The sequence below is a fragment of the Myxocyprinus asiaticus genome, chromosome 36 (assembly GCF_019703515.2).
Source record: "Myxocyprinus asiaticus isolate MX2 ecotype Aquarium Trade chromosome 36, UBuf_Myxa_2, whole genome shotgun sequence".
Lineage (NCBI taxonomy): Eukaryota > Metazoa > Chordata > Actinopteri > Cypriniformes > Catostomidae > Myxocyprinus > Myxocyprinus asiaticus.
Genome location: NC_059379.1, coordinates 2,597,712 through 2,613,066, shown reverse-complemented (window position 1 = coordinate 2,613,066; position 15,355 = coordinate 2,597,712). Strand labels below are relative to the sequence as shown.

Below are 15,355 nucleotides of genomic sequence, written 5' to 3'. Positions count from 1 at the left end.
CTAGAACCAATGAAAAAACATACATTTATATGTAATGTAATGTAATATGTAAATTACTAACATTCTTCATCCGAGATGTCCTGCAAGATGGGATTCTGGAAGTTGGGCTGCGCAGTTAATCGCAATCACAATAAAATCGTGACATAAGCATGTACAATTTCTAAACCACAGAGAAACGTGGTCGGTATTCTGTGACGTTTAATTCGCTATTCTGATTGCCGAACATCTTTTGCATGCTGAAAAGATCTCACCAATCACAATGCTTCATGCAGAAACACAAAAAAGGCATAAATAAATACAATTATTATTATTATTGATCGAATTATTTTTTATAAGCAGAGCTAACGTGAAACAGCCTACTCGCTCATGGTAGAACCGGAAGTCGATACAATTATTTTTTAATAATATTAAATTAAGGCTGTCAATTTAATGCATTTGTTATATAAAAAAAATAACACATCAAAAAAATTACTAGATTAATCATGCCTCCTGTCCATATGTTAATTCCATTATAAAGTACATATTTTCATACCATTGGAGCAATTCGTGTACATGTTTTCACTAGCCTAGTCAGCAGGGGGCAGTAAGTGCGCCTAAACAAAACTCGCAAGCAGCGCAGTCACAGAACACGTTTTTGACATTTTGACTATGCATAACAGAATGCAGGGATCTTGCGATTTTCTAAATTTCAGCTACTTTTAACCTGACACAGAAAACCAGTGAGGTGCTTCAAAAACGTCCAGCTGACGCATATGTACATAAATCAACAATTAAAAATAGCACAGCATGTAAGAACACATAATGTGAGAATCAGAATATATTATAATTATATATAATAATATTTGTTATTATTATGTATTCATTATATTAAATTCTCTTTATTGGGGGGCCTTTCTCAGGATATATTGAAATATGCGATTAATTGTGATAAATCGGCGTGTCTGGTAATTTACTTTTAGATTTTAATGTAGACAGGCTTATAATAAAAACGTTTTTCTTCTTCAGAAATGTGTTTTTGAACACTGAAATGCATTTCAACAAGGAAAAACATTGGCTAAAATTGCAATTAAATTCTAAATTGCAATATCTTTTTAAAAATCATGATATGATATGAGAGCTTTTCTCCTGACCCACCATAACTATAAGCGATGACAAATTATCTTGCGCTCGATATCTTGGTTTCTATCTCTGTCTACTGTGAAAAACAAAATCCTGTTCCGCATAACTTATTTCACATCACATTTGTTCTGGTTGGCTGTGAGTGTGTCACATTGCATGGGAGTTTTTGTGTTCAGTATGAATGAACAAATTGCTTGTTTCTGGAAACTTGGATTAGATTGGATGTGGTGTTTGTTCTGTTTCAGTCCTGCAGGGCGACTGGACGAATATCTGTCTTGCATTGCAAAGATCCAGAAAGCCGTGGAATATTTTCAGGACAACAATCCCGACAGTCCAGAACTCAACACAGTCGTATGTCTCTCATCCACTTCTCTCAAACTATCATTGTCCCTCACTTTATTTAGATTGTTCCTCAGTGAGGGCTGTTGTGTTGCAGAAAGCTCGGTTTGAGAAGGGGAAGGAGCTCCTTGAGGCGGAGTTTCGTAGTTTGTTGATGCGGTACAGTAAGCCAGTGCCGCCCATCCTCATCCTGGATGCGATTGGAGGAGACGAGGACATGGAGGTGCAGGAGGATGTTATGCTGGAGCACCTGCCTGAAGCCGTTCTGCAGGACATCATCTGCATCTCTGCCTGGCTGGTGGAGTATGGACGCAACCAAGGTGCACGCACACACAGCTCTCACTCAAAGATATCGTAATTGAAAATGTGTATTTTTTTTGCAACACCCAGTCTTTCTGTCCATCCTGTTAAGTTAGACTGCAAATTAGATGTCTGCCCCACAAAATAATGATTTTGTAACGCTTTTGTATTCGTTATCGGCAAAAACTAACGTCCATAGTTCATGGATTGTTTTTTCTGGCATTGGAGGGTTCTGGAGTACGACCACTGGAGGAGAATGTAAACAATCACTGATGCCTCATGGGGATTTGCTGTCTAAATCTGTCATCATTGACAATCTATATATATATAATCTAACTTAAATGCATATTTTGATTAAATAATCAGTGTTCTAAATTGAAGGGAAGTCTTGACAAGAACAAATGCAAGTATACGGAAACATGCCCCGTCAGCACATACATCGTGTCTCTAACTTCATATCTGGGGAAGAATAAGAAAAAACTTCTACTGAAATATATAAAATTCTCTGTTATTGTTTACTAATGCATTGTTTGTTTATATAACCATTATTATTTATTTATTTATTAAATTTTTTATCCCCTTTTCTCCCAATTTGGAATGCCCAATTCCCACTACTCAGTAGGTCCTCATGGTGGTGCGGTTACTCACCTCAATCCAGGTGGTGGAGGACAAGTCTCAGTTGCCTCCGCTTCTGAGACCGTCAATCCGCGCATTTTATCACGTGACTCGTTGTGCATGACACCGTGGAGACTCACAGCATGTGGAGGCTCATGCTACTCTCCACGATCCACACACAACTTACCACGCGCCTCATTGAGAGCGAGAACCACTAATCATGACCACGAGGAGGTTACCCCATGTGACTCTACCCTCCCTAGCAACCGGGCCAATTTGGGGGGGGGCAGCTGGGGGCACAGACATTTCAAAATAAGAGTCACCTGGTGTGTTTCGGGCTTGTTCTAGTTAAGTCCTGTGTTAGGCACCAAAACCAGTTTTTTTCTGGTTGTTATTAGGATTTTGGTTGCAAGATAAACTGCTTCTGGGATTTTATTCATTTTGGACTCTTGTTACCATTATGTGTGTGTTGATCACAGTAAGGAAAGAGAAAAACATTGTTTAACACATTCAATAAATCGATTTTAAAAGCTATCGGCTTATTAATCGGTTATCGGCTGTTTTTTCTTTTAGTTATTGGTATCGGCATAATTATTATGTATTATTTATATTGAATTCTCTTTATTTGGGGGCCTTTCTGAGCAGATATTGATTATGTGTGATTCATTGAGATTAATTCAATTAATGTAATTAACTAAAATAAAAATGTTAATGTATTAACAGTCCTAAACTTCATAAATATAAATGGAGCAAATCGATTTTAATCAGTTATCTGCTTTTTCCACCACCTTAGTTATTGGTATCGGCAAAATTCAGTATTGGTCAATCTCTAATTGGGAGTTGGAAAAGTTAAAATTGTAATTTTTTTATAATTAATGCATGTGAGTCATAACTCCTGACACATTTCCACTAATCAGTTCTTGCGACTAGTTCGTTTTAGTAAATTGCCTCAAAAACAGTTCTGATTTTTTGACGTTATAACGTTTTTATAGAAGTCCTCTCACCTTGCAAAAGATCTTTCAGCATTTGTGTCTGAAGCAGAGACAGTGTTTGAATCTTTGTCAGCAAACCAGATATCTTTTACTGGATGGATGTTTTCTGGATTGAAATGGCATTATTTTCCATCAAGGACATTAATGTAGTAAATATAAGAATTAGCCAAAGTGTGTTTCGAGATGTAATTTATAGTGGTATTGATTAAAAATGCTGCTCTATAATGCTGTATAAAGTTATATAAATGCAAACCCCAGTGCATTCAGTATATAACTGCGAAGATGTTTGTTCCGTGTTTGTAATCTCATGTGTGTGTGTGTTTCTCTGCAGATTTCATGAATGTGTACTTTCAGGTCCGGTCCAGTCAGCTGGATCGGTCCATTAAGGGTTTGAAGGAACATTTCCGTAAGAACAGCGCCACGTCTGCCATTCACTCCCCCGCCGTACAGGCCAAACGTAAGGAGACGCCCACCAAGAAGGCCCCGAAAAGACCAGGTCAGTGACCTTCAACCCCTGACATTACTCACATCTCTTTGGGTTTACGGGTTTCCTGGTGGTGCTGACGGATTCGAATCAGCGACATCTGACATTCATGACCTCATTTCCTGTTGAGAGATCTCTTCTCCTCTTTCTCCCAGTGTGTTCTCACTAAAGTCTCCTCTCGTCTCCTCTCTTCTCCCCTGTTTCACTCGTGTTTCATGATGTCAGTCTACATCCCAGGTAAAGTTTCAGCTTTAGTGTGACGTGTCCAGAGCTTGCTTACATACGTAGAGCCATAGCATCCCATTCCACAACACTCACATTCATACATGCATATGTACATGCAACAGAGCTGGCTGCTGTATGTGCACAAAAGGCCTATTCACACTTGATGCAAATCGCTGCCAAAATTGCTGGTGAAAATGAGAATTTTATGTCATGGATTTTCAGCTTTTCAAGTTTTCTGTTCCCCCCCAAAAAAAGCTTTATCAGGAAAATAAAAACGTTGCTTTGTCATAAGGCAAAATTTCATACCCACATTTAAGGGGTTCATAGAAATGCAGTGTCATAAAATTAAAGGCTCAGTGCAGCGAATATCTGCACTCAATGGTCGTTTTTCATGAAACCAGATCAAAAGGAATTTTAGTGTATATCGTTCTCAAAACCATTCCTGTGTAAATTACTGGTTAAAATTTGTTCATAAAACCAATTCAATTTGCCAGTTATTCAAATGTAAATTGTCACATTCAATTTAGTATGTAAAGTGTTCAAAAAAACTATTTTCACATAAATAGCTATATTTAATTTATTGTAAATTATTCTAAAAACCAATATTATGTAATTTGTTGTATTCAAATCAATGTGTAAATTGTTCATAAAACCATTTTTACATAAACCATTGTATTTATTTTTGTAAATTGTTTGTAAAACCAGTTTTACATAAATTTTCTATGTAAATTATTTATTAAAAGTAAGTAAAATTTGTTTGTAAAACCAATTCAGTGTGCCAGTTACCCAAACTTTAATTGTCACATTCAATTCAGTGTGTAAATTGTTTGTAAAACCATTGTTATGTAATAGTTGTATTCAATTCAGTGTAAATTGTTCGTAAAACCATTTTTACGTAATTGTTGTATTCAAATCGGTGTAAATTGTTCGTAATTTACCATTTTTACATAACTTGTTTTCTTCAATTCAAAGTGTAAATTGTAAAACCATTTTTACGTAATTTGTTGTTTTCAATTAAATGTGTAAATTGTTCGTAAAACCATTTTTACGTAATTGTTGTATTCAAATCGGTACAAATTGTTCGTAATTTACTATTTTTACATAATTAGTTTTCTTCAATTCAAAGTGTAAATTGTAAAACCATTTTTACGTAATTTGTTGTTTTCAATTAAATGTGTAAATTGTTCGTAAAACCATTTTTACGTAATTGTTGTATTGAAATCGGTGTAAATTGTTCGTAATTTACTATTTTTACATAATTAGTTTTCTTCAATTCAAAGTGTAAATTGTAAAACCATTTTTACGTAATTTGTTGTTTTCAATTAAATGTGTAAATTGTTCGTAAAACCATTTTTACGTAATTGTTGTATTGAAATCGGTGTAAATTGTTCGTAATTTACTATTTTTACATAATTAGTTTTCTTCAATTCAAAGTGTAAATTGTAAAACCATTTTTACGTAATTTGTTGTTTTCAATTAAATGTGTAAATTGTTCGTAAAACCATTTTTACGTAATTGTTGTATTGAAATCGGTATAAATTGTTCGTAATTTACTATTTTTACATAATTAGTTTTCTTCAATTCAAAGTGTAAATTGTAAAACCATTTTTACGTAATTTGTTGTTTTCAATTAAATGTGTAAATTGTTCGTAAAACCATTTTTACGTAATTGTTGTATTCAAATCGGTACAAATTGTTCGTAATTTACTATTTTTACATAATTCGTTTTCTTCAATTCAAAGTGTAAATTGTAAAACCATTTTTACGTAATTTGTTGTTTTCAATTAAATGTGTAAATTGTTCGTAAAACCATTTTTGCGTAAATTATTGAACTGAAAGTGTAGAATTTGTGTAAAACTGAAATTGTTGTATTATAAGAATGGTTTTACGAACTATTTACTCAGGAATTGGTTCTGCCCAAGTTTCGTGAATGAGGCTCAGTGTAAATTGGCCTTTATACACAAACACATTCAGGTACACACACACACACACACACACACACACACACACACACACACTTGGGCACACACATCTAGACTTTTATACCATACACGCACATACAAACACTGCAGAGCAGGTCAGTACAGGAACAGTTTACTAAGTGTCAGAAAACCCATGCAGTGCAGCGACCTTAGATCATATTCTGTTATTTAGTGCTGTGAATCAGTGTTGAACGTGTTGCAGTGTTGTGTTAACTTATTTTCTTTGTGTGGTGGGTGAGTTTTGTCTGCTAACAGCATTGTATTGTGTAGTGAGTGCAGTCGACAGTAAGAAAGGAAGCTCTTTGTTTTCTACTAACCCTCAATGCAGTCCATAACCCTGCAAACTCATAAACAAACACACACACACACACTGCATGGTTGTGCCACCACACGGGGGCACTGTGACTGTTCTGCCCTCACTAACAGACTGTCAGTGTCTTTGTGATGTTTACAAAATTAAATACTGCTGAAGAAAATGCTTACTGCTCATTAACAGATTTTTAAAGGGGTCATATAATAAAAAGAAAAATTTTCGCAACACAAAAATAAAATGACCATAACTGGAAACTAGGCTTGTTCAGAAATCGTCATGGTTGCAACATCACAACCATGTGCGCAGTAACATGTCCACGTACATTTACGTCAACATCTATTTAGTGTTCAGCAACTTCACCCGCCCTAATGAACGACTGTTCAACGACTGTGCTGTTACACATTTTACAGCCAGTTCAATTCAGTTCAGAGCTCATTTACATATAGAAGTCTTAAAGGTACAGCAGTAAAAAATGTCTGTTCAATTGTAAACTTAAGTGAGAGGATGGAAAATGGTCATGAAAAACAAAATTTGGACTATATTTGGTTATTACGAGTGGACATTAGACAAAAAGTAATTGATACATTTATGATATGACCCCTTTATGAAGCTAGCCTTTGTTTTAGCTGCATAATTACTGTCTCATATATTTCTATCTGTGTTCAGTGTAAATGTGTTTTGTTAAACAGCTTTAGATTGTTGAAATGCTAATGTGATCTTTGGCAGTGACTGATGCTTTTTTTGATTTGTATAAAAACATCACTGTAAATGACAATGCTATAGTTTATTAGCTGTGAAGGAATAACCAGCTGTTTTTTATTCTAACTGTGTTTGAAGTATTGTGATGTTATTTTTGTGTTTGTGGTGTTCGTATGCACTGCAAGTGTTCTGTAGTGTGTGTGTGTGTGTGTGTGTGTGTGTGTGTGTGTGTGTGTGTGTGTGCGCGCATCCAGGGTCCAAAATAAATGTTTTGCCTCACTTACAAATGCTGTGTCAATTGAGACTGGCCATAAATATTTCTAACCAGCCATGAAACTGTATTTTGCTTTAATTTGATTAACAAAAAATATTTTGACTGTGACAATGGAATTATTAAGCTGTTTTTCCTTGTACGTTTTTGACAAAATCACATGTTATTGTGTCATTCACAGCATCACATTAAAATATTTTCTCCTAACCCAGTGTAATATTGTATGGTGCCTTGAAAAAAAAAAAATAAAGGTAATTCTGACTTTATATCTTGTGATTGAGACTTTATACAGTATATTGCAGTTACAGTTTTATTTCTCATAATTGCAACTTTGTCTTGCAACTGCGGCTTTATTTCCCTTAATTGTAACTTTATATCTTGCAAATGCAGCTTTATGTCTCGTAATTGTGAGTGTAGCCTATATCTTGTAGTTGCGACTTTATTTCTCATAATTGCGACACTATATCTTTTAATTGCAACTTTATATCTTGCAACTGCAGCTTTATTTCTAGTGATTGCGAGTTTAGCCGGTATCTTGAGCAGTGGTAATCTCGTCATGAAATCACTGCCGAAAATGTTCATTGACGAAGGGTTTTTTGACTTCATCAACTAAAACGAAGACGAGACGAAAAAGGCGCATCATGACGATAATTAAACGATTTTAATAAAACATACTGTTGACATAAATATGACGAGATAAAAATGATACTGCAAGATATGAACAGTGCAAGATATAAACAGAAAAAACATCTTGAGAATCTGTATATAGAAGAAGATATTAGATATGGATCCATGTAATCCATTAATTCAGTATGTTGGGGATTTCTCCGCGTGAGTTGAACGTGCTGAACACCAACATAATGAACCGCTTCAAAACGGTAAATATGTCATTCAGACGCATCCTATTTATTTATGAGTTTAATCACTATAACCACAACATACTGTATATGTAATATAACAACTTACATCTGCACAGTGAAGTGAATGAACAGGTGAACTTGAACTAGATGCGCTAGTCAGAACATGCGTAATTTGCGTTGCTTGAGTTGTATATGCGCTGTTTCCATAAGAAACATGCTACACGCAATGTAATATCCTTTCACAGAAAATTAATAAGTCTCTAAAGCATGAAGAATTCGGAATACAGTAGGCTAACTTCTAAAAAGTAGCTAATACTTAAGTCTATACATTTTTTATTTCAGGAGCTCAGGTTTTTCACAACAAGGACAGTATGTATATTTATAAGTTTGATACATGTTTACATTAGAAAATGTTTATTTTTGTATTTTTTTTCTTAATGTTTGTATATTTGATTCGGGTTTGGTCTGTTACAGTTTGACACTTTTTGTCCATTTTGCACGTCATCAACTAAAAGATATAATTTTCATTGACTAAAATTATGCCTTTTCATCAGAGAAAAACTGACTAAAGTGAATGAATATGACATGGCGAAATACTAATTTTAATTTTAAAATGGGACATTTTCGTGAAAAGACTAAATCTATGACTAAAACAAAAAACTGTGAAAAAATTAACACTGATCTTGAAATAGCCTAAACCTTGAGGCTTTGCTTCTTGCAACTGCGACTTTATATCTCATAATGCGACCCCTATATCTCGCAATTGTTGCTTTATTTCTCGTAATTGCGTGCTTAGCCTATATCTTGAGGTTGCAACTTTTTATTTGCAATTGCAACTTTATTTCTCACAATTGCAACTTTTATATCCCATAATTGTGACTTTATATCTTGCAAGTGCAGTTTTATTTCTCATAATTGCGAGTTTAGCCAATATCTTGAGGTTGTGACTTTATTTCTCTCAACTGAGGATTTATTTCTCGTAATTGCGAGTTTAGCCTATATCTTGCAATTGCGACTTGGTTTCTTGCAATTGTGACTTTATATCTTACAATTGCTACTTTACTATTTTGTAATGCCACCCCTAGATCTCATAATTGCAAGTTTAGACTATATCTTGAGGTTGCAACTTTTTCTTTCAATTGCAACTTTATAGCTTTTAATTGTGACTTTATTTCTCAATTATGCAACCTCTGAGTGTTGCAATTGCAGCTTTATTTCTCGTAATTGTATGTTTATCCTATATTTTGAGGTTGCGACTTTTTATTTTCAATTGCAACTTTATTTCTCACGATGGCGACTTTTTTAGCTAATAATTGCGACTTTATATCTTGCAATTGCAGCTTTATTTCTCATAATTGCAAGTTTAGCCAATATCTTGAGGTAGCCTATACCTTGAGGCTTTGTTTCTTGCAACTGCGACTTTATATCTCGCAATTGCAACGGACGCGTAAGTGTATACAACGTCATTGATAAGAATGGGAAAGATAGGCTTTTGACATGACGTGACATGCCGCTCGCATCTGGTGTAGACAGGGTGTCAGAATTACCCTTTTTATTTATTTGTTTCCTTGGCGGGATCAAGGCACCATAATATTCAGAGACAACTATAAGTAAGCCATTTGTACATTGATTAGTGAAAACCAGACTGACACAGCAACATTGACTCAAACTATGGTGTAAGTTTGCGACAGGACTATCTGTTTAACCGACCAGTGACAAACCGGAGAAGTGTTTGGGGAAACCTGTTTGAAAACAATCGTAATCTGTTTGGTGGCGCTAGTGGTGCAGAAATTACATACTTTAAACCTTGTATTATGTAGCAGTTCCTAATAAGTTACCAGCCATCTGGTGAGTAACTCCGTGTTATTTATGTACCCAAAGCCATGCATTTGACACTTGGCGAGTGTTAATTTTGGACTTTGTGTTTGTGTGAATGTGGTAGCAGCGGTGTGGTGCTCAGCTGTAGTCTCGAAGGGCTCTGGATTTGAAGCGGTTCTCTGGTGTCGGGTGAACAGTGTTTCAGAACACCTTTTCTGACACCTTTTCGGTCTCTTCCTCTGTTTCCCTTTTGAAATACCCTACATCTATCCCCCCTTCTCTCTCTTTGGGTGTTGATGGCCGCAGGCACGATCCGTAAGGCTCAGAACCTGCTTAAACAGTACTCTCAGCATGGCCTGGATGGGAAAAAGGGTTCTAACCTCACTCCTCTGGAAGGTAAAGCAGGCTATCTTCTCTTTCTGCTTTCTTCTACATCACAACTTATGAGTCACAACTGTTTAATCCTCAGCGGGGCCAAACCAGCCTCAGAATGTTGAAAGTAGTGATGTCCACCTTGCCGTACGCTGCTGTTTGTCTTATCTGTTTCAGCGCAATGACGATTAACAGTGCGCTAATGCTGCGTTCCATTGAATAAGTTGGATGTTGGACATTTCAAAAAAGGGAAAAGTTGGAAAAAGTTTAATGAAATGCAGCATAAGGAAAGGCCTGGAAAAAGGAAGAAAATGGTGTGGCAGCGCAGGACGGATGTGGTCATGCCATCTACTCTGAGGACAAACTGTTGTGACATCAGTTTTTCCCCAAACCTCTTTGTGTTTTGCTTGGTTTAATCAATTCACTTCGAAACTCCACTAACATCCGGCACTGTGGTTAAAACACACTCAGCTGCACTGCTCAGTGTGTGTAAACGCTTCCTTTGCTTTGTGGGTGGGGTGAGCTTGTTCAAATCTTCCTTTGGGGAAAAGTGACCTGGGTCATGTGACTATATCCTAACTAATCAGGTTTCGATCATGACCTTCGTGGGGTTAAGCACCTGTCTGATGACAAGCATGGGGCGGCTACAGGTAAGTCTCACCTCAAAGATTTAATAACAGTTACTCTGTAATTTCAAACTGAATTCAACATATTGGATTAAATTGAAAGTCTTTTTTAAGAGGTTTTCTTGTCGTATTAAGCCTAAAGACACAATTTCTGCCTCTTTTGTTTAATGTACTTGATTCTGTCAGTTCATTGAACATCAGTGTACTCAGATCTTAACAATTAAAGAGGGAAACTTACAATTTAGATGTTAAGTTCATTTTCAAATATACAGTAACCCCAAAAGGTTCTTGGACACTTATGTGACATTTAAAAATGCATTAATGTCATTGCATTAGATAACAAAATATCAAAGCAACTGCCATTTACTCTCAAATGCTGCTGGTGCTTTTCTCAGATGTCGTTTTTGCTTAATGACGTTTAATCAGTGATTTTAGTTTTTTTTAGTGGATTTTTAAAGTCATCACATTAACCATGGACGTGTTCCTCTAATGTTTAATAACCAAAAAGTGTCACAATACCCTTTCTCTCTTTTTTTGTAGAGAATATCTATTGTTTCAGCATTTCAAACCAAACAAACCTTTTTGTTTTTTTTTTTTTTTGGATTTCTTTACCCTTTTTCACCCAATTTGGAATGCTTAATTCCCAGTGCGCTTTTAAGTCCTCGTGGTGGCGTAGTGATTCGCCTCAATCCGGGTGGCGGAGGATGAATCTCAGTTGCCTCCGCATCTGAGACCGTCAACCCGCACATCTTATCACGTGGCTTGTTGAGCGCGTTGCCACGGAGACATAGTGCGTGTGGAGGCTTCACGCCATCAACCGCGGCATCCGCGCTCAACACGCCACGCGCCCCACCGAGAGCGAGAACCGCATTATAGCGACCACGAGGAGGTTACCCCATATGACTCTACCCTCCCTAGCAACCGGGCCAATTTGGTTGCTTAGGAGACCTAGCTCTATATCTCCTCCATCATCTTCATTAAAGCCTCCAATTAGATCCATCTTGTTCGGTCAGTTCTTCTGTCACAAGTTGTGGTAGTGAAGATGAAGAGGTGAGAGGTGATTGATCTAATTGGAGGTTTTAATGAAGATGATGGAGGAGATCTAGAACAACGTGGAGTGCCATAAACTAAAACAAACTATCACAAGCTTTACACAGACAAGAACTGACAAACAATGAACAAAACTGAAAGGTATTTATACACAAAGGAACTAATGAGGGGATGAAAGACAGGTGAGGATGATGAGGAACAGCTGGTAGTGATAAGGGTAGTGCACTATGGGAAATGGAGTCCAGGGGGAAACTACAAAATAAGAGTCCATGGAAACAGGAGGGAGACAGAACGTGATGGCAACTGGGAGACACTTTATTGGTTCCCTTTGGAAACATTAGTTTGGGGCTTGTTGTTGTTACATTCGTCAAACCTGAAAACAAAAAGTTAAATTATTTTAATTTGCAGAATTTTGCAAATATGTCTTTCCTTGCAAGTGTGACCTGGATTATTCGGAAAATCAACATACACTGGGTTTTGCAAGCATTAAAAGTTTCAAATTTACTTTTGATAATGCACTGAAAAAAAAAGACTAGTAAGATTTACTTAATTATATTTCGCAAGATTTTGCACAGTTCAATTTTAGTGGTGTAAAATTCAATAAAATCTACTTCATGACATATTGATTAAAGTGAGGGAGTCAATTTAACTGAAACATTTCAGTTAATACAGTAACTTTTACTTAGAAATGTGATGTACATGGTACTTAATATATTTAGTAAAATCTTACTGGAACATTTCATATTTTAAACTTCCCTTATAAACACGTTTAATCGTGCATGACATGAGCTGCGCTTATAACGTGTATATAAATGTATTATTTTGAGTTGAAAATTAACTTTAGACTTCACAAAACAAAAGTTACCAAACGTAACTACAAAATCAACTATAAAAGCAGTGTAAATAAACTTTCAGACAGTGAAACCATGCAAGAAAATTCAAGTGAACTCAAGCATGCTGGTAACACCAGCTTTGAAAAGTTACGTAAAATGTACTTATTTTATTTACCTGTGAAATTTACTCAAAATAGCAAATAAATATGACAAGGTTTTCTACTTTAGGATTGATACAAGATGAAACAAACAATCATATATAATATTTACTATAAGCTCGAGCATTCATTTTTATATTTTGTTTCTTCATTCTGTGTTTTTTACTTCAAATTGTGTACAAATGTAGACTTTACATAATATTTTCAATGTCACGCTTTAACTAATTCAATGTAGAAAGTACTTGCAGTAATCGTTTCTTCTATATTTAAAATTTTTAGGGTCAATTGCATCCAGAACTGCATTAATCAAATGACAAAGCATGGTGCTACATCTCAAATTTAAATATTTGTGGTCTTGAGTTTCTCTTTAACTGCAAAGTTTTCTAACATCCAAAGGAAAGCTGTTATCTTGATTGATGGTAGCCCTAAAAAAAAAAAAAGACACTATGTCTCTCCCCACAGGTGTTTGATTTGGAATAATAAGGATATTAAATATAAAAATGAAATACGTTTGAAAAATTGGTTTTGGTAATCTTATTTATGATGCAATTGTTTCACTGTATCGGTCATTTACATTTTTTACATTTACATACATTGTTAGGTAGATATAATCATCCAGTATCTGTAAGAGAATATGATGGTTTTTATGCAATACCATCTAGACTCCTATTGCTGCATGTTGATGATACTGGGTGTCTGAATTCAAATGTTGATTTTAATTTTAAAATTGGCAGCCAAGGAGCATGTATTAAGAAAGTAAATAGGGTCAATTTTGATTTAATGTTGATTATAAAGTCTTTCTGTAACAATGCAAAATCTAAAAGCTGAAAGACGTTTGTAACAGTAAAGTATTCAAGGTCCTAACCAAATACGGCAATCTCATCAGATGTATTTCAAGAGGTTTTTTTATTGTCGTCTCACAGATGTGTGTTTTTGTGTGTGTATCTCAGGAAAAGATGATGTCCTGGACATTGAGATCGATTCATACATCCACTGTATTAGTGCATTTGTGAAGCTAGCTCAGAGCGAGTATGCCTTATTGACCGAGATTATTCCAGAACATCACCAGAAGAAGACCTTTGACTCACTCATACAGGTCAGTTCTGGTCTACTCTTTTTGTTAATGCATTGATTATATTTGTTTAAAAAACACACGAAATGGCTTGATGAGTGCTGTTTCCTCTCCTGTGTTTACATATTTCCTGTTGAAACATAAAGTTTGGGCAGGACACATTAAAGGCCTCATACCTTTTGTTTTTAAACAGCCAATAAACTTTCATGCACAATGGTGACTGAAGGTATAATTTAAGAGGAAGAGACATTCTCATTGTAGATGAATTTTATTAGACAAAAGTTTGAATATGTATATGTATATGTAGTGTGTGTGTGTATTGAAAATAATGTTGTCATGCATATTTTTGGACATTTTATTACAGTATATGTTTCTCAGTTTTTGAGTACGCTGACATATAGATGACCTCAAAGTTACCAGACATGGACTAAATAAATCTACACAACTCTCAATTTGATTTCAAGCAGTCTTTATTTGTATGTTGTCTGTTGTGTATTTGCAGGAGGCATTGGATAATTTGATGTTGGAGGGTGATAATATCGTCTCGGCGGCGCGTAGAGCCATCGTGAGACATGATTATTCTGCTGTTCTCACTATTTTCCCCATTCTACGCCACCTCAAACAAACCAAACCTGACTTTGACGTCACACTACAGGTAGAGAGAAAAATTACAAGTAAAACAAGATGTAAGACATAGTTTTGAAGTTTGTGTTTTCACAGATTTGCATTTGGACTAATTTCTCTTATTCATAAGGTTTCGTTATTTAATTTCATATTAATTTGACCTATTGAAATGATCATAAACTGTAGTCTTTGCTAGGGGTGGCTACTTCGAAGAACGGCAAATATAAGATACTTTTGGTTACTACATGTTTAGCCATACTTCCATTTATATTATTTCATAGTCAATTTTAATAGTTTAATATTTAGTAAACTCTACTTAATTTCAAGACATAAAATTGAATAATGTGAGTATATCTAACTTAAGCATTTCAGTTTAAACAGTAACTTTTACTTATAAATCTGATGTGATGGCACTTCTAGTATTTGACACTAGGAAACATTTAAATGATGATAAATAATGATATACAATGAACGTTATATACTAACTTATTTTATTTACCAGTGAAATTTGCTTAAATCGGTTAATACTTATTCAAGGTTTTTCTACTTTAGGATCAATGCTTGAAAATCTATGGTAAAGATAACGATCATAAGTAATATTTA

At 35.3% G+C, this 15,355-nt stretch overlaps 1 protein-coding gene across 11 annotated transcripts in view; it reads left to right on the top strand.

The window, feature by feature from the left end:
- LOC127426920 (exocyst complex component 7) overlaps positions 1 to 15,355 on the top strand; it is a 29,740-nt gene that overhangs the window by 2,459 nt on the left and 11,926 nt on the right. For 2 of the 11 annotated variants that reach the window (XM_051674066.1, XM_051674064.1), the window contains exons 4-11: positions 1,365 to 1,470; positions 1,556 to 1,778; positions 3,697 to 3,861; positions 4,075 to 4,086; positions 10,324 to 10,413; positions 10,977 to 11,039; positions 14,007 to 14,152; positions 14,631 to 14,783. In XM_051674066.1, the coding sequence (XP_051530026.1) occupies positions 1,365 to 1,470; positions 1,556 to 1,778; positions 3,697 to 3,861; positions 4,075 to 4,086; positions 10,324 to 10,413; positions 10,977 to 11,039; positions 14,007 to 14,152; positions 14,631 to 14,783 (958 nt within the window). The remainder of the gene's footprint in view (positions 1 to 1,364; positions 1,471 to 1,555; positions 1,779 to 3,696; positions 3,862 to 4,074; positions 4,087 to 10,323; positions 10,414 to 10,976; positions 11,040 to 14,006; positions 14,153 to 14,630; positions 14,784 to 15,355) is intronic. The other 9 variants (XM_051674067.1, XM_051674065.1, XM_051674070.1 and 6 more) reach the window with 5 other exon arrangements.